Source organism: Salmo trutta, chromosome 13, assembly GCF_901001165.1.
Source record: "Salmo trutta chromosome 13, fSalTru1.1, whole genome shotgun sequence".
NCBI lineage: Eukaryota > Metazoa > Chordata > Actinopteri > Salmoniformes > Salmonidae > Salmo > Salmo trutta.
The window spans coordinates 90,240,676-90,265,254 of NC_042969.1; the positions used below are offsets into that span (position 1 = coordinate 90,240,676).

General features: G+C 37.5%; 1 protein-coding gene across 1 annotated transcript in view; it reads right to left on the reverse strand.

Annotated features, from left to right (window-relative positions):
- Positions 1 to 4,786: 4,786 nt before the first annotated feature.
- Positions 4,787 to 24,579, reverse strand: part of LOC115206739 (transcriptional coactivator YAP1) — a 51,165-nt gene continuing 31,372 nt past the window's right edge. Inside the window, exons 6-8 of the mRNA XM_029773945.1 lie at positions 23,978 to 24,111; positions 13,536 to 13,732; positions 4,787 to 6,208 (exon numbers count right to left, since the gene is read on the reverse strand). Of these exons, the coding sequence (XP_029629805.1) occupies positions 5,973 to 6,208; positions 13,536 to 13,732; positions 23,978 to 24,111 (567 nt within the window). The 3' untranslated portion in view covers positions 4,787 to 5,972. The remainder of the gene's footprint in view (positions 6,209 to 13,535; positions 13,733 to 23,977; positions 24,112 to 24,579) is intronic.

The window sequence follows — 24,579 nt, forward strand, 5'->3', positions numbered from 1 at the left end:
CCTTTTTTGCACTAATGGTTAGAGCCTGTAAGTAAGCATTTCACTGTGAGGTCTACACCTGTTGTATTCGGCGCACGTGACAAATAAACTTTGATTTGATTTAGTCTGACAATTACACAAACTAGCTATGGCCAAAGTCACACTTCTGTGACAAATAAATCATTTCTGCCAACATTCTGTATATGTGCAATACAAGCACGGTAGAGTAGCAGACCACCAACTATTACAAGAAAAATCACTTTAGTTGCATTGTTCTGTCTCTCTCACTGTTTAACCCATCCATCCAATAGCCACCATCAGTACTATACATGATCAGCCAGATAATGAATCAACTGAATGGAAATGACTTGAAACATAATCCACACTCAAAATGTACATGGTAACAATGTAAAACATTTGTTCTGTAAAAAGTTAAATACTGCCAATTTAGCATCTTGGCTTTGTAGTGTAGCTAGCAATATATCATCAGTCGTCCAGAAGAAACTGAACGACGTTATGAGTGAATACTGTGTTAGGGCTATATTCAGTCTGGATAATGTGTTAGGGCTCTATTCAGTCTGGATAATGTAAAAAGGCTCTACTCAGTCTGGATAATGTAAAAAGGCTCTACTCAGTCTGGATAATGTAAAAAAGGCTCTACTCAGTCTGGATAACGTGTTAGGGCTCTGTTCAGTCTGGATACTGTGTTAGGGCTCTGTTCAGTCTGGATACTGTGTTAGGGCTCTGTTCAGTCTGGATACTGTGTTAGGGCTCTGTTCAGTCTGGATAATGTAAAAAGGCTCTACTCAGTCTGGATAATGTAAAAAGGCTCTACTCAGTCTGGATAATGTAAAAAAGGCTCTACTCAGTCTGGATAACGTGTTAGGGCTCTGTTCAGTCTGGATACTGTGTTAGGGCTCTGTTCAGTCTGGATACTGTGTTAGGGCTCTGTTCAGTCTGGATACTGTGTTAGGGCTCTGTTCAGTCTGGATAATGTAAAAAGGCTCTACTCAGTCTGGATAATGTAATAAGGCTCTACTCAGTCTGGATAATGTAATAAGGCTCTACTCAGTCTGGATAATGTAATAAGGCTCTACTCAGTCTGGATAACGTGTTAGGGCTCTGTTCAGTCTGGATAACGTGTTAGGGCTCTATTCAGTCAGGATAATGTATTAGGGCTCTATTCAGTCTGGATAATGTAATAAGGCTCTACTCAGTCTGGATAATGTAATAAGGCTCTACTCAGTCTGGATAATGTAATAAGGCTCTACTCAGTCTGGATAACGTGTTAGGGCTCTGTTCAGTCTGGATAACGTGTTAGGGCTCTGTTCAGTCTGGATAACGTGTTAGGGCTCTGTTCAGTCTGGATAATGTGTTAGGGCTCTGTTCAGTCTGGATAATGTGTTAGGGCTCTATTCAGTCTGGATAATGTAATAAGGCTCTACTCAGTCTAGATAATGTGTTAAGAGCTCTATTCAGTCTGGATAATGTAATAAGGCTCTACTCAGTCTGGATAATGTAATAAGGCTCTATTCAGTCTGGATAACGTGTTAGGGCTCTATTCAGTCTGGATAACGTGTTATAGGGCTCTGTTTAGTCTGGATAATGTGTTAGGGCTCTATTCAGTCTGGATAATGTAATAAGGCTCTACTCAGTCTGGATAATGTAATAAGGCTCTATTCAGTCAGGATAATGTATTAGGGCTCTATTCAGTCAGGATAATGTATTAGAGCTCTATTCAGTCAGGATAATGTGCTAGGGCTCTATTCAGTCTGGATTGCTGAAGTGTTATAGATAGCGCACTAGAAATGTAAAGGTAATTTCCTATTGAGCCGACATTTGCAGCTTTTACCGTCAATGCAGTCTCTGCTAATGCGAAGGCATTGCCTTCAAATTTCAATCAATTACCGCGATACGCATTGAATAGAGCCCTAAGTGTTATCAACATTTAAACATCTGAGAACGTACCGATTCTGATCATAGAGAAAGAAATATAGCAATAACATAATGTTGCTGTAGTGTTCTCTTGTTCTGGAAGAATGGAAACAAACTCATAACATTTTTAAATAAAAATAAGAAAAAAAATCACATACTTGTTTGTTCTATTCTAGAACTCTTAGAATCCTCACAGGGTTAGTCAATCAAAATGGCCACCATGTCTAGAGACGGCATTTTGCTTCTATGACTACTCAGAAATCTCTATTAAGTCATGCTCTCATTCGCTTATACATATGTAGTTAAATAGATAGCGGTTGATAATAACAAATCATTTTCATAATTTTTGTCACCCGTGAAGGCAGATTCAGTATTATTTGGAAGAAGAATTATTAGGAAATGTAAAAATAACTCATCACAACAATTCCTGACTTTAGTAAAATCATAGCGGATAGATTTTTGTTTTTTTCCACGAGGAGAAATTATAACTGTACATCAACTAGAGTCCCCAAGCTGTAACTCACATTTACCATTGATCAAATCAAGCCCCGGCAGTAACCTCATAAAAATGCTTTTCAAACCAGCTAAAACATGTCCTAACCACCACCTGTTTCAGCACAGCACAAAACAGCAGGTCTACACGAGGGCAGTAAGTCCATAGACTGCCTTTCAGACATGGAGACAATCACTGTCTCCTAAATTACACCCTATTCCCTCAAAGGTGCACTACTTTTGACATGTATTGAGTGGTGAACCATGTAGGGAATAGGGTGCCATTTGGGACACTAAATCAAACCAGTTGTTATTGTTCCAAAGTGCCTTTTGTTTTTTGTTTTTCTTGTTTTCTTCAAACTGTTCATTTTTTTTTGGGGGGGGGTTATTGATTAAGAATATCCTCAGGTAATAGGGAAAGAATGAAATCTGAGTGCGATTGATAAGGCTACAATAACCCTAACCCTGATAAAATCATAATGAATCTGCCAACCAGAAATCATGACCTGTTGAAAGAGGCAACTTGTAACTGATTCTGGTTTTGGTTCTGAAGAGCCCCAAGTCAGTTGGATCTGTTGCAGTGATGTGCTGAAAGGTGAACCGGTTAAAATGTATTAATCTATCTATAAAACATCAAGATAGAGTAAAAACTAAAAAGCAGTTTGGTCTATAATAAATCATGAAATAAAAACCTAATAAACTTAGAAGATCATTAAAAAGATAAAACAGAAATAAAGACTGAAATATAAAGAAGCTAGGGTTCATTAAAAATAAGAAATCCCGGTAACACTTTACTTAAACACCAAGCATCATAACAACATGTCATATCAACTGTCATAACCTGTCATAATATGGTCATAACAGTCATGAAACATATATTTACACCTGTTGTGACATTGTGCTATTTTAGGGCTGGTTATGACACATATATAACAATATAAAATCTAACAAAACCTAGTACACAAGGCAAAACATTCCATTACACATTACACCACTTGTCAACAGTATGTTTATGTAATATAAAATATTCTGAAATGGACCATATTAAATGATCATTGTAATTGTGCACAGATTGATGTCAGACATGCACCTACCCCCCCAGTGCTCTGTTTCTGATGACTGGGACGAATGCAGGAGCAGGACAAGACACCCTCTTTTTGACTAATGACTGAAATAAGGGGATGTACGTGAAAAGCCTATCTGATTATGATGGTCATAATGCTTCTTGACAGTGTTATAAAGTGTATTTTCTTAGTACAAGTAAAGTGACACAGGGTGGTCATAATGCTTCTTGACAGTGTTAGAAAGTGTATTTTCTTAGTACAAGTAAAGTGACACAGGGTGGTCATAATGCTTCTTAACAGTGTAATAAAGTGTATTTTCTACAAGTTATTTAAAATATGACTTAAGAATTCATTGCAACAAAAACAACAATGGACTTAAGAAACAAACTTACAGTAAATAGGTGTCATAACCAGCCATAAAATAAAACAATATGTCACAACAGGTGTAAATATAAGGGTCAGGATAGTGTTATGACAGGTTATGTCAGCTGTTATGATCATGTCATAACGTGTTTTAATGCTGGGTGTCAAGTAAAGTGTTACTGAAGTCCCATAATAATAACACGTTTTTATAAAAACAAATATACTATTGATTATTGGACATTAACGTAAGTAGAGGTGAGTGTTTTTGATGTTTGTTCGGCAATAATACAACTTCTTAGATACTGCATTATTTAGTATTATTACTTGGCGTAGATTTCTTTGCTCTTCTCTCAAAAACTACAACTGAAGGCACTTGATTTGACAAAGAAAGGTTGAACTTATAAACATGCTGGCACAGCCAAGCAGCAGCAGTATGTATCATATAGTATAGTATAGTAAAATATAGTATTGTATCGTATAATATAGTCAGTGGTGTAAAGTACTTAAGTACTACTTAAGTTGTTTTTGGGGTATCTGTACTTTATTACTTACATTTTTGACAACTTTTACTTCACTACATTCCTAAATAAAATAATGTAAGTTTTACTCCATACATTTTCCCCGACACCAAAAAGCACTCCTTACATTTTGAATTATTAGCAGGACAGGAAAATAGTCTAATTCACAAACTTATCAAGAGAACATCCCTGGTCATTCCTACTGCCTCTGATCTGGCGGACTCATTAAACACGCATGCCTCTTTTGTAAATTATGTTGGCGTGTACCCCTGGCTATCTGTAAATTAAAAAACAAGAAAATGGTGAGGTCTAGTTTGTTTAATGTAAGGAATTTTAAGTGATTCATGCTTCTACTTTTGATACTAAAGTATATTTAAAACCAAATACTTTTAGACTTTTACTCAAGTTGTATTTTACTGGGTGACTTTCCCTTTTACTTGAGACATTTTCTATTAAGGTATCTTTACTTTTTACTCAAGTATGACAACTGGGTACTTTTTCCACCACTGAGTAATAGTATAGTATACGAGGTCCCCGGCCCAGGCTCCAGCCCATCCCCCATTACCACCACACAGAGCTAACATGTCCTAACTGGGACTCCATCTTGTGTAACCTAGGCTATGTCCCAAATAGCACCCTATACCCTATCTGGTGCACTTCTACCAGGGGCCATAGTAGTGTACTGTCAGGAATATGTGCCATTTGGGGTGAAGCATAACGTACCTAAACTAACCTTCCAAATCAATACAGTTCTTTACACAACTTCAGATATATCATTTGGGGTTTTCTCAGGCTCATCATTAAAAACAAAAACTATTTAAAACAACAATGTAAAATACATGAATTAAAAGAAAAAAGGCAGGAAAATACAATGCTTGAATGCTATTGTCAGGAAGCCTGGGGCCGAGGTGAGAGGAGTACAGGCAGGCAGCCACTCAGATCAGATGTGGGGGTTGGGGGAGGAGGAGGGAGGGTTGGGGGAGAAGGAGAGCAGCAAGCCCCTTGCCTTGCCGGCCGGCCAGCAGGTAAGACACCCTAGATGTAAAGGTGGGGTAGAGAAACAAACAAGCAGCTGCCCTGCACCAGGAAAAGATGATGGACAAATTGAGAATCCCAGCCGTGAGAAAAGATTTGGCGACCTTTGAATAAATTGTGTGTTCACAGGCCAGCCTTGAAGACACACACAACAAAAAGAAAGATATAGAAACAACAGAAAAGCAGTGCCTCAGTCGGCCATGTTACCATGTACGCTGCCCGATGACAAATATCATCATCCATATCTAGGAATGAGGAAAAGATTGTTGTTTTAATCAAGGCAACTACACATCGTTCACTGGTCTGAGAGTTTGACTAGGCAGCAGGTGAACGTGTAGACTATAGGAGTGAAGAGCAGGGTACGAAGCTCTGTCTCTCCTATAGAGCCCATAGGAGCTCATCCCAGGCTCCTCTCCTCTCTCCTATATACCTGCAGGTCATAGCATTTTGTTCCACTGCTCAAATCGTGAGGTGGGTCATGACTAAACACCCACCTCAATTGGTGGGTCAAGAAGCAAAAAAAAAGTTTGTAAACTGATGTTGTATACTATAGCTTATCAGTGAGCAGGACCAGGTCCAGCTTGGTCTATAACCATGTGAGGAAGCTCTCCTTGTCCATCTTGGTGGCTGCCAGAACTGACTCCATGTCGTTTAGGATGTCGGAGCTCAAGGCTTCCTGGAGACTAGGCATTAGCTCTTCCCCCTCCACGGCCATGCTCTTGTTCTCCAGCGTGCCCAGGTCTACATCTGTCCCCGGGATGGTGTCCAGGTAGTCAGGGAAATGACTGGGCTGTGTTCCCATGGAGACCGGCAGGGAGTCCCCTGATTATGACAAAACAACCACACGGATGTGTTATGTAAAGTTATGAAGCATTATGATGTTGTTCTAATATATTATGATGTTGTTCTAATGTATTATGATGTTGCTATAATGTATTATGGTGTTGCTATAATGTATTATGATGTTGCTATAATGTATTATGATGTTCTAATATATTATGATGTTGTTCTAATGTATTATGATGTTGTTCTAATGTATTATGATGTTGTTCTAATGTATTATGATGTTGTTCTAATATATTATGATGTTGTTCTAATGTATTATGATGTTGTTCTAATGTATTATGATGTTGTTCTAATGTATTATGATGTTGTTCTAATATATTATGATGTTCTAATATATTATGATGTTGTTCTAATGTATTATGATGTTGTTCTAATATATTATGATGTTCTAATATATTATGATGTTCTAATATACTATGATGATGTTCTAATGTATTATGATGTTGTTCTAATGTATTATGATGTTGTTCTAATGTATTATGATGTTGTTCTAATGTATTATGATGTTGTTCTAATGTATTATGATGTTGTTATAATATATTATGATGATGTTATAATGTACTGTTGTTGTTATAATGTATTATGATGCTGTTAAAATGTTGTTATAATGTATTATGATGTTATGAATTATGATGTTATGTATTATGAAGATTTTCTAATGTATTATGATGTAGTTCTATTCTAATATATGATGATGTTGTTATAATGTATGATGTTGTTCTAATGTATTATGATGTTCTAATATATTATGATCTTGTTCTAATGTATTATGATGTTCTAATGTATTATGATGTTCTAATATATTATGATGTTGTTCTAATATATTATGATGTTGTTCTAATATATTATGATGTTGTTATAATGTATGATGTTGTTCTAATATATTATGATGTTGTTCTAATGTATTATGATGTTGTTCTAATGTATTATGATGTTGTTCTAATGTATTATGATGTTGTTCTAATGTATTATGATGTTGTTCTAATGTATTATGATGTTGTTCTAATGTATTATGATGTTGTTCTAATGTATTATGATGTTGTTCTAATGTATTATGATGTTGTTCTAATGTATTATGATGTTGTTCTAATGTATTATGATGTTGTTCTAATGTATTATGATGTTGTTCTAATGTATTATGATGTTGTTCTAATGTATTATGATGTTGTTCTAATGTATTATGATGTTGTTCTAATGTATTATGATGTTGTTCTAATGTATTATGATGTTGTTCTAATGTATTATGATGTTGTTCTAATGTATTATGATGATGTTCTAATGTATTATGATGTTGTTCTAATGTATTATGATGATGTTCTAATGTATTATGATGTTGTTCTAATGTATTATGATGTTGTTCTAATGTATTATGATGTTGTTCTAATGTATTATGATGTTGTTCTAATGTATTATGATGTTGTTCTAATGTATTATGATGTGTTCTAATGTATTATGATGTTGTTCTAATGTATTATGATGTTGTTCTAATGTATTATGATGTTGTTCTAATGTATTATGATGTTGTTCTAATGTATTATGATGTTGTTCTAATGTATTATGATGTTGTTCTATTCTAATGTATTATGATGTTGTTCTAATGTATTATGATGTTGTTCTAATGTATTATGATGTTGTTCTAATGTATTATGATGTTGTTCTAATATATTATGATGTTGTTCTAATATATTATGATCTTGTTCTAATGTATTATGATCTTGTTCTAATGTATTATGATCTTGTTCTAATATATTATGATGTTGTTCTAATATATTATGATGTTGTTCTATTATGATGTTGTTCTAATATATTATGATGTTCTAATATATTATGATGTTATAATGTACTGTTGTTGTTATAATGTATTATGATGTTGTTATAATGTATTATGATGTTGTTATAATGTATTATGATGTTGTTATAATGTATTATGATGTTGTTATAATGTATTATGATGTTATGTATTATGATGATTTTCTAATGTATTATGATGTAGTTCTGTTCTAATATATGATGATGTTGTTATAATGTATGATGTTGTTATAATATACTATGATGTTGTTCTAATGTATTATGATGTTCTAATGTATTATGATGTTGTTATAATGTATGATGTTGTTCTAATATACTATGATGTTGTTCTAATATATTATGATGTTGTTCTAATGTATTATGATGTTGTTCTAATGTATTATGATGTTGTTCTAATGTATTATGATGTTGTTCTAATATATTATGATGTTGTTCTAATATATTATGATGTTGTTCTAATGTATTATGATGTTGTTCTAATGTATTATGATGTTGTTCTAATGTATTATGATGTTGTTCTAATGTATTATGATGTTGTTCTAATGTATTATGATGTTGTTCTAATGTATTATGATGTTCTAATGTATTATGATGTTGTTCTAATATATTATGATGTTGTTCTAATGTATTATGATGTTGTTCTAATATATTATGATGTTGTTCTAATGTATTATGATGTTGTACTAATATATTATGATGTTGTTCTAATATATTATGATGTTGTTCTAATGTATTATGATGTTGTTCTAATGTATTATGATGTTTTTCTAATGTATTATGATGTTGTTCTAATATATTATGATGTTGTTCTAATGTATTATGATGTTGTTCTAATATATTATGATGTTGTTCTAATGTATTATGATGTTGCTATAATGTATTATGGTGTTGCTATAATGTATTATGATGTTGCTATAATGTATTATGATGTTCTAATATATTATGATGTTGTTCTAATGTATTATGATGTTGTTCTAATGTATTATGATGTTGTTCTAATGTATTATGATGTTGTTCTAATGTATTATGATGTTGTTCTAATATATTATGATGTTGTTCTAATGTATTATGATGTTGTTCTAATGTATTATGATGTTGTTCTAATGTATTATGATGTTGTTCTAATGTATTATGATGATGTTCTAATATATTATGATGTTGTTCTAATGTATTATGATGTTGTTCTAATGTATTATGATGTTGTTCTAATATATTATGATGTTCTAATATATTATGATGTTCTAATATACTATGATGATGTTCTAATGTATTATGATGTTGTTCTAATGTATTATGATGTTGTTCTAATGTATTATGATGTTGTTCTAATGTATTATGATGTTGTTATAATATATTATGATGATGTTATAATGTACTGTTGTTGTTATAATGTATTATGATGCTGTTAAAATGTTGTTATAATGTATTATGATGTTATGAATTATGATGTTATGTATTATGAAGATTTTCTAATGTATTATGATGTAGTTCTATTCTAATATATGATGATGTTGTTATAATGTATGATGTTGTTCTAATGTATTATGATGTTCTAATATATTATGATCTTGTTCTAATGTATTATGATGTTCTAATGTATTATGATGTTCTAATATATTATGATGTTGTTCTAATATATTATGATGTTGTTCTAATATATTATGATGTTGTTATAATGTATGATGTTGTTCTAATGTATGATGATGTTCTAATATATTATGATGTTGTTCTAATATATTATGATGTTGTTCTAATGTATTATGATGTTGTTCTAATGTATTATGATGTTGTTCTAATGTATTATGATGTTGTTCTAATGTATTATGATGTTGTTCTAATGTATTATGATGTTGTTCTAATGTATTATGATGTTGTTCTAATGTATTATGATGTTGTTCTAATGTATTATGATGTTGTTCTAATGTATTATGATGTTGTTCTAATGTATTATGATGTTGTTCTAATGTATTATGATGTTGTTCTAATGTATTATGATGTTGTTCTAATGTATTATGATGTTGTTCTAATGTATTATGATGTTGTTCTAATGTATTATGATGTTGTTCTAATGTATTATGATGTTGTTCTAATGTATTATGATGTTGTTCTAATGTATTATGATGTTGTTCTAATGTATTATGATGTTGTTCTAATGTATTATGATGATGTTCTAATGTATTATGATGATGTTCTAATGTATTATGATGATGTTCTAATGTATTATGATGTTGTTCTAATGTATTATGATGTTGTTCTAATGTATTATGATGTTGTTCTAATGTATTATGATGTTGTTCTAATGTATTATGATGTTGTTCTAATATATTATGATGTTGTTCTAATATATTATGATGTTGTTCTAATGTATTATGATGTTGTTCTAATGTATTATGATGTTGTTCTAATGTATTATGATGTTGTTCTAATGTATTATGATGATGTTCTAATGTATTATGATGATGTTCTAATGTATTATGATGTTGTTCTAATGTATTATGATGTTGTTCTAATGTATTATGATGTTGTTCTAATGTATTATGATGTTGTTCTAATGTATTATGATGTTGTTCTAATGTATTATGATGTTGTTCTAATGTATTATGATGTTGTTCTAATGTATTATGATGTTGTTCTAATATATTATGATGTTGTTCTAATATATTATGATGTTGTTCTAATGTATTATGATCTTGTTCTAATGTATTATGATCTTGTTCTAATATATTATGATGTTGTTCTAATATATTATGATGTTGTTCTATTATGATGTTGTTCTAATATATTATGATGTTCTAATATATTATGATGTTCTAATATATTATGATGTTATAATGTACTGTTGTTGTTATAATGTATTATGATGTTGTTATAATGTATTATGATGTTGTTATAATGTATTATGATGTTGTTATAATGTATTATGATGTTATGTATTATGATGATTTTCTAATGTATTATGATGTAGTTCTGTTCTAATATATGATGATGTTGTTATAATGTATGATGTTGTTATAATATACTATGATGTTGTTCTAATGTATTATGATGTTCTAATGTATTATGATGTTGTTATAATGTATGATGTTGTTCTAATATACTATGATGTTGTTCTAATATATTATGATGTTGTTCTAATGTATTATGATGTTGTTCTAATATATTATGATGTTGTTCTAATGTATTATGATGTTGTTCTAATATATTATGATGTTGTTCTAATATATTATGATGTTGTTCTAATGTATTATGATGTTGTTCTAATGTATTATGATGTTGTTCTAATGTATTATGATGTTGTTCTAATGTATTATGATGTTCTAATGTATTATGATGTTCTAATGTATTATGATGTTGTTCTAATATATTATGATGTTGTTCTAATGTATTATGATGTTGTTCTAATATATTATGATGTTGTTCTAATGTATTATGATGTTGTTCTAATATATTATGATGTTGTTCTAATATATTATGATGTTGTTCTAATGTATTATGATGTTGTTCTAATGTATTATGATGTTTTTCTAATGTATTATGATGTTGTTCTAATATATTATGATGTTGTTCTAATGTATTATGATGTTGTTATAATATATTATGATGTTGTTCTAATATATTATGATGTTGTTCTAATGTATTATGATGTTCTAATATATTATGATGTTCTAATATATTATGATGTTCTAATATATTATGATGTTATAATGTACTGTTGTTGTTATAATGTATTATGATGTTGTTATAATGTATTATGATGTTGTTATAATGTATTATGATGTTGTTATAATGTATTATGATGTTATGTATTATGATGATTTTCTAATGTATTATGATGTAGTTCTGTTCTAATATATGATGATGTTGTTATAATGTATGATGTTGTTATAATATACTATGATGTTGTTCTAATGTATTATGATGTTCTAATGTATTATGATGTTGTTATAATGTATGATGTTGTTCTAATATACTATGATGTTGTTCTAATATATTATGATGTTGTTCTAATGTATTATGATGTTGTTCTAATATATTATGATGTTGTTCTAATGTATTATGATGTTGTTCTAATATATTATGATGTTGTTCTAATATATTATGATGTTGTTCTAATGTATTATGATGTTGTTCTAATGTATTATGATGTTGTTCTAATGTATTATGATGTTGTTCTAATGTATTATGATGTTCTAATGTATTATGATGTTGTTCTAATATATTATGATGTTGTTCTAATATATTATGATGTTGTTCTAATGTATTATGATGTTGTTCTAATATATTATGATGTTGTTCTAATGTATTATGATGTTGTTCTAATATATTATGATGTTGTTCTAATATATTATGATGTTCTAATGTATTATGATGTTGTTCTAATGTATTATGATGTTGTTCTAATGTATTATGATGTTGTTCTAATATATTATGATGTTGTTCTAATGTATTATGATGTTGTTATAATATATTATGATGTTGTTCTAATATATTATGATGTTGTTCTAATGTATTATGATGTTCTAATATATTATGATGATGTTCTAATGTATTATGATGTTCTAATATATTATGATGTTGTTATAATATATTATGATGTTCTAATATATTATGATGTTCTAATATATTATGATGTTATAATGTACTGTTGTTGTTATAATGTATTATGATGCTGTTATAATGTATTATGATCATGTTATAATGTACTGTTGTTGTTAATGTATTATGATATAATGTATTGCAATGTTATTATAATGTTGTAATGTATTATGATATAATGTATTGCAATGTTATTATAATGTTCTAATGTATTATGATGTTATGTATTATGATGTTATAATGTATTATGATGTTGTTATAATGCATTATGTTTTAATATATTATGATGTTGTTATAATGCATTATGTTTTAATATACTATGATGTTGTTCTAATGCATTATGTTCTAATATACTATGATGTTGTTCTAATGCATTATGTTCTAATATACTATGATGTTGTTCTAATGCATTATGTTCTAATATACTATGATGTTGTTCTAATGCACTATGATGTTGTTCTAATATACTATGATGTAATGTACTAATATAATCCCATAATGATCCTGACTAAATAACAGCCCAGTCAATTGAATAACTTATTGACAAACCACTGATACTGGAAGTGTATTGAAAACACAGAGTTAATCACATCAGAGATACTGACTGATACCAGACCATCTCAACATCAGGTCCATGCTGTTAACTGGAATATAATAGATACTAACCATACTCCTGTACTGACTGATACCAGACCATCTCAACATCAGGTCCATGCTGCTACCTGGAATATAATAGATACTAACCATACTACTGTACAGACTGATACCAGACCATCTCAACATCAGGTCCATGCTGTTAACTGGAATATAATAGATACTAACCATACTACTGTACTGACTGATACCAGACCATCTCAACATCAGGTCCATGCTGTTAACTGGAGCTAGTATGTCTCACCAGTGTCCATCTCGTCCACACTGTTGAGGAAGTCGTCAGGCGTACGCGGGACACTGTCCACACTGTTGAGGAAGTCGTCAGGCGTACGGGGGACACTGTCCACACTGTTGAGGAAGTCGTCAGGCGTACGGGGGACACTGTAGCTGCTCATACTCAGACCGCTGTCTGTGCTCTCATCCCTGGAGTGGTAGGTCCCACTGTGGACACAAGAGACAGGACACATCAAATGTTATTATTTTAGAATGTAATTACTGTTAAACCTTACAGTAATTTTCTATAATGAAATCTGCTGAGAGAGAGAAAGAGAGAGAGGACTGATGAGGGGAGAGGAGAGCAGGGAAGGGAGGAGAGAGGCATTGAGCCAGGGCAGGGGAGGGACACCAAGACGGGCCTGTCTACTGACCCAAATCACATGTTCTGTGGTATTGGTTGGCTGGCTGTGTATTGGTTGGCTGTCTAGTCAGCCTGACTCTCATTGGCTGGCTGCCTATTCCACTTAGCTCTCATTGGCTGACTGTGTATTCAGCCGTGCTCTCAATCACTAGCTGTAAGGAACAGCCTATTCTTTAAGTAGAGGCTCTAGAGCCCAGGGTTGTTCCTGCTCTTTAAGTAGAGGCTCTAGAGCTCAGGGTTGTTCCTGGTCCTTTAGTAGAGGCTCTAGAGTCCAGGGTTGTTCCTGGTCCTTTAGTAGAGGCTCTAGAGCCCAGGGTTGTTCCTGCTCCTTTAGTAGAGGCTCTAGAGTCCAGGGTTGTTCCTCGTCCTTTAGTAGAGGCTCTAGAGCCCAGGGTTGTTCCTGCTCCTTTAGTAGAGCCTCTAGAGCCCAGGGTTGTTCCTGCTCCTTTAGTAGAGGCTCTAGAGCCCAGGGTTGTTCCTGCTCCTCTGTATGTAGAGGCTCTAGAGTCCAGGGTTGTTCCTGCTCCTTTAGTAGAAGCTCTAGAGCCCAGGGTTGTTCCTGGTCCTTTAGTAGAGTCTCTAGAGCCCAGGGTTGTTCCTGCTCCTTTAGTAGAGGCTCTAGAGTCCAGGGTTGTTCCTCGTCCTTTAGTAGAGGCTCTAGAGCCCAGGGTTGTTCCTGGTCCTTTAGTAGAGGCTCTAGAGCCCAGGGTTGTTCCTGGTCCTTTAGTAGAGGCTCTAGAGCCCAGGGTTGTTCCTGGTCCTTTAGTAGAGGCTCTAGAGTCCAGGGTTGTTCCTGGTCCTTTAGTAGAGGCTCTAGAGCCCAGGGTTGTTCCTGGTCCTTTAGTAGAGGCTCTAGAGTCCAGGGTTGTTCCTGGTCCTCTTTAAATAGAGGCTCCAGAGACTAGTCACATTAGGTTATGTTAAACCTGCTTTAAACTGCACATTGTGCTGCCAGGATAAAGAAATACACTATACCATTCAAGATAGTGAATGTTGTAAAATAATTAGTAATCAACTTTATATTCAAAGTATTTATAAATAGATAAAAGACAGCATTAGAAGAAAGGATAATTATTGAAATAATACCTCTTCAAATATAAGGAACTGAAACACAAAAGTAGTTAAAAGCCTGAAATGAGGTAGGTATGAACATGGTAGGGATAAAAACACAGCAAACAGAGGACATAGAAGGCACAGTATGTGGGTGGGTGTATTGTGATGGAAGGTGGGGTGTGTGTTTTTGTGTTTGGAAAAGTCTGGAGTTGTTAGGAGAGGTGAATGGAGGTGAATGCAGGAGAGCGGAGTATAATAACTTTAATACCGGTAATAATATTACAGCACAAAACAAATAAACAAGTGCCAAAACACGGTAAAAAAACAAAAGTGCAACGCCTGGAAAAATACACGTAACAAATACCACCCTCAACAATTTCACACAAAGACATGGAGGGGAACAGAGGACTAAATACATGCAGTGTGATTATGGAATGAAAACCAGGTGTGTATGAAAGTAGACAAAACAAATGGAATAATGAGAAATGAAGCGGCGATGGCTAGAAGGCCGGTGACGTCGACCGCCGAACGCCGCCCGAACAAGGAGAGGAGACGACTTCGGCGGAAGTCGTGACAGGAGTTAAGTGAACAAAAAAGGAAAATGGTTGCAAATCCCAGAGCCCGTGTGTGTCTGTGAGCAGGAGTTGTGAAAGAGAGAGCTTTCAATTTTGTGCAGATATTGGATATACATTTTAAAATAGATTATAAATATAGTTTATTTATTTATTGTCCTATCATGATGGAGCGGTCTCCAACACTATACGCTAGACACCCACCAGAGCGACCCACACAATAAGGAGAAGTTCTTATCTGTTTTATAGGCCTACTGTAAGTAGCCAATAGGCAGCCAGTGGTTCTGAGCCTGTCTGGCAGGGTTGGTCCTGCAGTGGTTCTGAGCCTGTCTGGCAGGGTTGGTCCTGTAGTGGTTCTGAGCCTGTCTGACAGGGTTGGTCCTGCAGTTGTTCTGAGCCTGTCTGACAGGGTTGGTCCTACAGTGGTTCTGAGCCTGTCTGGCAGGGTTGGTCCAACAGTGGTTCTGAGCCTGTCTGGCAGGGTTGGTCCTGTAGTGGTTCTGAGCCTGTCTGGCAGGGTTGGTTCAACAGTGGTTCTGAGCCTGTCTGGCAGGGTTGGTCCTGTAGTTGTTCTGAGCCTGTCTGGCAGGATTGGTCCAACAATGGTTCTGAGCCTGTCTGGCAGGGTTGGTCCAACAGTGGTTCTGAGCCTGTCTGACAGGGTTGGTCCTGTAGTGGTTCTGAGCCTGTCTGACAGGGTTGGTCCTGTAGTGGATCTGAGCCTGCCTGGCAGGGTTGGTCCTGTAGTGGATCTGAGCCTGTCTGGCAGGGTTGGTCCTGTAGTGGATCTGAGCCTGTCTGGCAGGGTTGGTCCTGTAGTGGATCTGAGCCTGTCTGACAGGGTTGGTCCTGTAGTGGTTCTGAGCCTGTCTGGCAGGGTTGGTCCAACAGTGGTTCTGAGCCTGGTTGGTCCAACAGTGGTTCTGAGCCTGGTTGGTCCAACAGTGGTTCTGAGCCTGTCTGACAGGGTTGGTCCTGCAGTGGTTCTGAGCCTGTCTGGCAGGGTTGGTCCAACAGTGGTTCTGAGCCTGTCTGGCAGGGTTGGTCCAACAGTGGTTCTGAGCCTGTCTGGCAGGGTTGGTCCTGTAGTGGTTCTGAGCCTGTCTGGCAGGGTTGGTCCTGTAGTGGTTCTGAGCCTGCTTGGCAGGGTTGGTCCTGTAGTGGTTCTGAGCCTGCTTGGCAGGGTTGGTCCTGTAGTGGTTCTGAGCCTGCTTGGCAGGGTTGGTCCTGCAGTGGTTCTGAGCCTGTCTGGCAGGGTTGGTCCTGCAGTGGTTCTGAGCCTGTCTGGCAGGGTTGGTCCTGCAGTGGTTCTGAGCCTGCTTGGCAGGGTTGGTCCTGCAGTGGTTCTGAGCCTTTCTGGCAGGGTTGGTCCTGTAGTGGTTCTGAGCCTGTCTGGCAGGGTTGGTCCTGTAGTGGTTCTGAGCCTGTCTGACAGGGTTGGTCCTGCAGTGGTTCTGAGCCTGCTTGGCAGGGTTGGTCCTGTAAAGCCAGAACCCCCTGATAGGAGAGCATAATATACAAGGAAATTCTCCAAGCTGCTAATGAGAACCTTGATGACCTTGTACCTAGCCGGTGGGGATTCCAGGGGGGGTGACCCCCACCCAGGCAGTGGCAGTGCTGGCAACACTAGCTGCAGTAACCCATATGGAGGGGGTCACACTCAGACAATCAGAGAGGGAGCAAATTATTGTGGTCCTGGTTGCACAAAATCATCAAAAGGTCTGACTGCAGAGATGCTTGGGGGAACGGTCACAGCGGGTGACCAGTGTGTGTTTCAGGGGAAAGGGGTGTATCTGTGCTCCGTCAGCTAGGACTCGATATTAATCAAATCTCCACATTCTTGCTCAATTTTGCATGACTTCTCAAACAACTTATCTCTTGAGACTTGGGGATGGAACATCTGTTGAACATCTGAGCTTGTGGTTGTTTCTGGGGAAATTGTGTGTGTGTGTGTGTGTGTTTCCCACATCTGTTGCTATGAAGTAACGATGTTAGGGATAAATATCGGATGAATCACAATAATTGTGAATACTTGCTAAAAGTGTAAATGTTGCAATACCAATTCTGGTTATAGGTAACAATCCTTCGTATGAACTGCCAAAATGATTGGGCATATTATTCACTAATTGTGGAAATAAATAATACAAGACGTTTTAATATATACTTTTAAATAACTATATACAATACAATGGAGGTGAGCGTTTTGGCTGTTAATCTGCTTCTGTTATGTAGGTGGCACTGGGAGCTCTTTATAAAGGATGGGTCCCCATCTCTCAAAGGCCCTAGGATCCAGCTGGACAGGGGTGATCTGCCAGTCACTGGGACAACCTGGGATCCAGGTGGACAGGGGTGGTCTGCCAGTCACTGGGACGACCTGGGATCCAGGAGGACAGGGGTGATCTGCCAGTCACTGGGACGACCTGGGATCCAGGTGGACAGGGGTGGTCTGCCAGTCACTGGGACGACCTGGGATCCAGGTGGACAGGGGTGGTCTGCCAGTCACTGGGACGACCTGGGATCCAGGTGGACTGGGGTGATCTGCCAGTCACTGGGACGACCTGGGATCCAGGTGGACAGGGGTGGTCTGCCAGTCACTGGGACGACCTGGGATCCAGGAGGACAGGGGTGATCTGCCAGTCACTGGGACGACCTGGGATCCAGCTGGACAGGGGTGGTCTGCCAGTCACTGGGACGACCTGGGATCCAGGTGGACAGGGGTGGTCTGCCAGTCACTGGGACGACCTGGGATCCAGGTGGACAGGGGTGGTCTGCCAGTCACTGGGACGACCTGGGATCCAGGTGGACAGGGGTAGTCTGCCAGTCACTGGGACGACCTGGGATCCAGCTGGACAGGGGTGGTCTGCCAGTCACTGGGACGACCTGGGATCCAGGTGGACAGGGGTGGTCTGCCAGTCACTGGGACGACCTGGGATCCAGGAGGACAGGGGTGGTCTGCCAGTCACTGGGACGACCTGGGATCCAGCTGGACAGGGGTGGTCTGCCAGTCACTGGGACGACCTGGGATCCAGCTGGACAGGGGTGGTCTGCCAGTCACTGGGACGACGTGGGATCCAGGAGGACAGGGGTGGTCTGCCAGTCACTGGGACGACCTGGGATCCAGGTGGACAGGGGTGGTCTGCCAGTCACTGGGACGACCTGGGATCCAGCTGGACAGGGGTGGTCTGCCAGTCACTGGGACGACCTGGGATCCAGCTGGACAGGGGTGGTCTGCCAGTCACTGGGATGACAACCCAACTTGGGAAGAGGGAGGTTTTAGTGGGTGGATTAGTGGAGAACAATTTGAGGTTTACTTAGTAGGAATGCAAATACTATGGTACAGCTATATGGACACCCAATCATCATGGTACACTGCCTGCCCTCCAGGACACCTACATCACCCTATGTCACAGGAAGGACAAAAAGATCATCAAGGACATCAACCACCCGAGCCACTGCCTGTTCACCCCGCTATCATCCAGAAGGCGAGGTCAGTACAGTTGCATCAAAGCAGGGACCGACACACTGAAAAACAGCTTCTATCTCAAGGCCATCAGACTGTTAAATATCCATCACTAGCCGGCTACCACCCGGTTACTCAACCCTGCACCTTAGATGCTGCTACTCTATACATAGACATGGAGTCACTTTAATAATGTTTACATACTGCTTTACTCATCTCATATGTATATCCTGTATTCTATTCTACTGTATTTAGTCAATGCCACTCCAACATTGCTCGCCCTAATATTTAAATATTCCATTCATTTTACTTTTAGATTTGTGTGTATTGTTAGATATTACTGTACTGTTGGAGCTGGGAACACAAGCATTTAGTTAGATATTACTGCACTGTTGGAGCTGGGAACACAAGCATTTAGTTAGATATTACTGCACTGTTGGAGCTGGGAACACAAGCATTTAGTTAGATACTACTGCACTGTTGGAGCTGGGAACACAAGCATTTAGTTAGATATTACTGTTGGAGCTGGGAACACAAGCATTTAGTTAGATATTACTGTTGGAGCTGGGAACACAAGCATTTAGTTAGATATTACTGTTGGAGCTGGGAACACAAGCATTTAGTTAGATACTACTGCACTGTTGGAGCTGGGAACACAAGCATTTAGTTAGATATTACTGTTGGAGCTGGGAACACAAGCATTTAGTTAGATACTACTGCACTGTTGGAGCTGGGAACACAAGCATTTAGTTAGATATTACTGTTGGAGCTGGGAACACAAGCATTTAGTTAGATATTACTGCACTGTTGGAGCTGGGAACACAAGCATTTAGTTAGATATTACTGTACTGTTGGAGCTGGGAACACAAGCATTTAGTTAGATATTACTGCACTGTTGGAGCTGGGAACACAAGCATTTAGTTAGATACTACTGCACTGTTGGAGCTGGGAACACAAGCATTTAGTTAGATATTACTGTTGGAGCTGGGAACACAAGCATTTAGTTAGATATTACTGTTGGAGCTGGAAACACAAGCATTTAGTTAGATATTACTGTTGGAGCTAGAAACACAAGCATTTAGTTACAATAACATCTGCAAAAAAAACTGTGTATGTCAACAATAACATTTAATTGTATTAAATGGTGAAGTTGTGTGGAGAAAGGACTGAGGGGGTATACTTCTATCACGGTTGATGATATTAATTAACAATAATAATGATTTGAATGTTCAAATTGTCCAAACAGATCCACAAGGTAGATGGATGATTTGAAATATATTATTGGACCATAAACAGATTTGGCTAATTAATCTATACGGTCCAAATAATGATCCACACTTCTTTGAAAATATATATAATAAATGATCAACGCTGAAAGCAATTGAAGACTCTATTATTATGGTGGGAGATTATAATACTGTTTTAAATACCTCAATATACCGTAAAGGAAATCACACTACAAACTATCACCCTCAGGTTCTTAAAGAAATCACAAATGTCATGGATATATGGAGGAGGTTTAATAACCTGACCTAGTGAGATATACATGGAGGTTTAATACCCTGACCTAGTGAGATATACATGGAGGAGGTTTAATACCCTGACCTAGTGAGATATACATGGAGGAGGTTTAATATCCTGACCTAGTGAGATATACATGGAGGAGGTTTAATATCCTGACCTAGTGAGATATACATGGAGGAGGTTTAATACCCTGACCTAGTGAGATATACATGGAGGAGGTTTAATATCCTGACCTAGTGAGATATACATGGAGGAGGTTTAATATCCTGACCTAGTGAGATATACATGGAGGAGGTTTAATATCCTGACCTAGTGAGATATACATGGAGGAGGTTTAATATCCTGACCTAGTGAGATATACATGGAGGAGGTTTAATATCCTGACCTAGTGAGATATACATGGAGGAGGTTTAATACCCTGACCTAGTGAGATATACATGGAGGAGGTTTAATACCCTGACCTAGTGAGATATACATGGAGGAGGTTTAATACCCTGACCTAGTGAGATATACATGGAGGAGGTTTAATACCCTAACCTAGTGAGATATACATGGAGGAGGTTTAATACCCTGACCTAGTGAGATATACATGGAGGAGGTTTAATACCCTGACCTAGTGAGATATACATGGAGGAGGTTTAATACCCTGACCTAGTGAGATATACATGGAGGAGGTTTAATATCCTGACCTAGTGAGATATACATGGAGGAGGTTTAATACCCTGACCTAGTGAGATATACATGGAGGAGGTTTAATACCCTGACCTAGTGAGATATACATGGAGGAGGTTTAATATCCTGACCTAGTGAGATATACATGGAGGAGAATCAATCAAGCTAGTCGCCTTGACTACTTTCTTATGTCATTCTCACTGGCAGCAAATGTTTGAGAGGGGGGACAGAATGCAGTCAGACCATCAAATAATTGGCATATCCATTACTCTTACAGAATTTCCACATACGCGAGGATATCAGAAATGTTATCAAAGCCTATTGGATGATATATTCTTCTCTCCTGGTTAAAAACAAAGTTATAACTGAATTTTTCCTACATACCACAGCAGATCCCCTTATCGTATGGGACCCTTTTAAAATGTGCCTTTAGAGGCCATGTAATGCAATACTCATCTATAAAATAAAAGTAATTTAGGTCAAGAGTCCATATTGCCACATCTACTCCCACTCCACCTCTCGACCCAGCCTGTCCACTAACCACCGGTCCTGGCAACCCATCCCTACGCGGTCCTGGCAACCCATCCCTACGCGGTCCTGGCAACCCATCCCTACGCGGTCCTGGCAACCCATCCCTACGCACACCTGGCACCTCATCATTAGGCACACCTGGCACCTCATCATTAGGCACACCTGGCACCTCATCATTAGGCACACCTGGCACCTCATCATTAGGCACACCTGGCACCTCATCATTAGGCACACCTGGCACCTCATCATTAGGCACACCTGGCACCTCATCATTAGGCACACCTGGCACCTCATCATTAGGCACACCTGGCACCTCATCATTAGGCACACCTGGCACCTCATCATTAGGCACACCTGGCACCTCATCATTAGGCACACCTGCACCTCATCATTAGGCACACCTGCACCTCATCATTAGGCACACCTGCACCTCATCATTAGGCACACCTGCACCTCATCATTAGGCACACCTGCACCTCATCATTTCCCTGATTACTCCCCCTATATCTATAGCACTCGGTTGTCATTTCCCGTCAGGCGTTACTGCCTCTGTTTATGTTCTCATGTCCAGATGCTTCTCTTGGTTTTGTATCATTACAGGTTCATTTATAGTAAACTCTCCAAATGCACCTGCTTCCTAACACCCTGCGTCTCCACATGACTTTGCTACCATGTAAAGGAAAATACCTGTCTATTTGTGGAAAACTCACCCCGATTAACTCTTTAGTCATGTCCCAGTTTACCCTGATTAACTCTTTAGTCATTTCCCAGTTTATCTATTTGCTTATGGCCTTGCCTACACCTAGCGACCTGCTTTTAAAATTATATGAGAAAAAAAGATTACATTTTATTTGGAATGGCAATTCAAATTCAACGGGCCTATTTATATAATGAATATTAATTCAGAGGGCAGAAATTGTTTTACCCAAACATTTCTAAAAACATGTCATTATTGTCACTGTGCGTAAAGATATGTAATCCATGTTGAACTGGGAATAAGTCAAGGGGTTTGAATACTTCCTGAAGTAACTAATACTTTAAACACTATTTCACAAATCATGAGTCGTGTACTTTTCCCATCTGTGTATTGGGGCGGCAGGTAGCCTACTGGTTAGAGCATTGGGCCAGTAACTGAAAGGTTGCTGGATCGAATCCCCGAGCTGACAAGGTAAAAATCTGTCGTTCTGCCCCTGAACAAGGCAGTTAACCCAGGTAAAATAAATGTACAAAAATATCGGTAAAGTCTAGCCGATCTAGAACACTCAAATCTGTGTCCAGGAAACCAGCTCTAACTAAACTAAGGCCAGGATTCAATTCGATTGCGGATTTGGACAATGTGCCATTTAAAGGTGAAATCCGAGTGACACTGTGTTTACAGTGAATGTGGTTTCCGTGAAGGCGGGAACATTGCCTTTAAAAGGTCCATTGCAGACAAAGCAGGATCAGAATTCCGGCCTAAGTCAACAAATAAGTTCCAGACAAAGAGGTAGGCTCATTGTAATGCCTTATGGTAGTTCTAGTCCATTATAACACTTTCTCTAAGCTCATAAGGCGTACCTGTCGTTGTAATGCCTTATGGTAGTTCTAGTCCATTATAACACTTTCTCTAAGCTCATAAGGCGTACCTGTCGTTGTAATGCCTTATGGTAGTTCTAGTCCATTATAACACTTTCTCTAAGCTCATAAGGCGTACCTGTCGTTGTAATGCCTTATGGTAGTTCTAGTCCATTATAACACTTTCTCTAAGCTCATAAGGCGTACCTGTCGTTGTAATGCCTTATGGTAGTTCTAGTCCATTATAACACTTTCTCTAAGCTCATAAGGCGTACCTGTCGTTGTAATGCCTTATGGTAGTTCTAGTCTATTATAACACTTTCTCTAAGCTCATAAGGCGTACCTGTCGTTGTAATGCCTTATGGTAGTTCTAGTCCATTATAACACTTTCTCTAAGCTCATAAGGCGTACCTGTCGTTGTAATGCCTTATGGTAGTTCTAGTCCATTATAACACTTTCTCTAAGCTCATAAGGCGTACCTGTCGTTGTAATGCCTTATGGTAGTTCTAGTCCATTATAACACTTTCTCTAAGCTCATAAGGCGTACCTGTCGTTGTAATGCCTTATGGTAGTTCTAGTCCATTATAACACTTTCTCTAAGCTCATAAGGCGTACCTGTCGTTGTAATGCCTTATGATAGTTATAGTCCATTATAACACTTTCTCTAAGCTCGTAAGGCGTACCTGTTGAGGAATGGGTCATTGCTGTTGGTGGTCATGATTCTGGCGTCCTGGCCCATCCCAGGGGATGAGACGGGGTTAGGGGTTCCCCCATCCAGCTCCATACTGGTGGGCAGTTGGTTCCTCAGAGCAAGCTCCTTCAACACACAACACACACATTCCACGTCTTAGTGGAGCACATACACATGACTTGCCAATTAGCAAACCCTTTTATCCAAAGCACACCTTTTTGTACGGGTGGCCCCAGGAATCGAACCCACAAACATGACTTGCAACCGCCATGTTCTACCAACTGAGCCACACAGGACCATAGTAAGCTGTAAATCTATGTTTTTGACTGATATTCTGATTACCTGTTTGTTTAATTTCTACTAAGTAAACGTGTCAGTGGCTCTATAACGCTACTACATTATCTCAGAACACTCCTCAGCCCAGATCATAACTGATCACACCAATATACTCAGGAAATATGTTTTAAGACTGAAAGAACTAAGTCTGCCTGTCACAGAGTTCATTTGCGTTCTTTCCACTGTACACTGTATATGAAGTTAAATCTAGGATTAAACAGACAGACATCACCACACAGTTAAGTGATCCTTCCACTT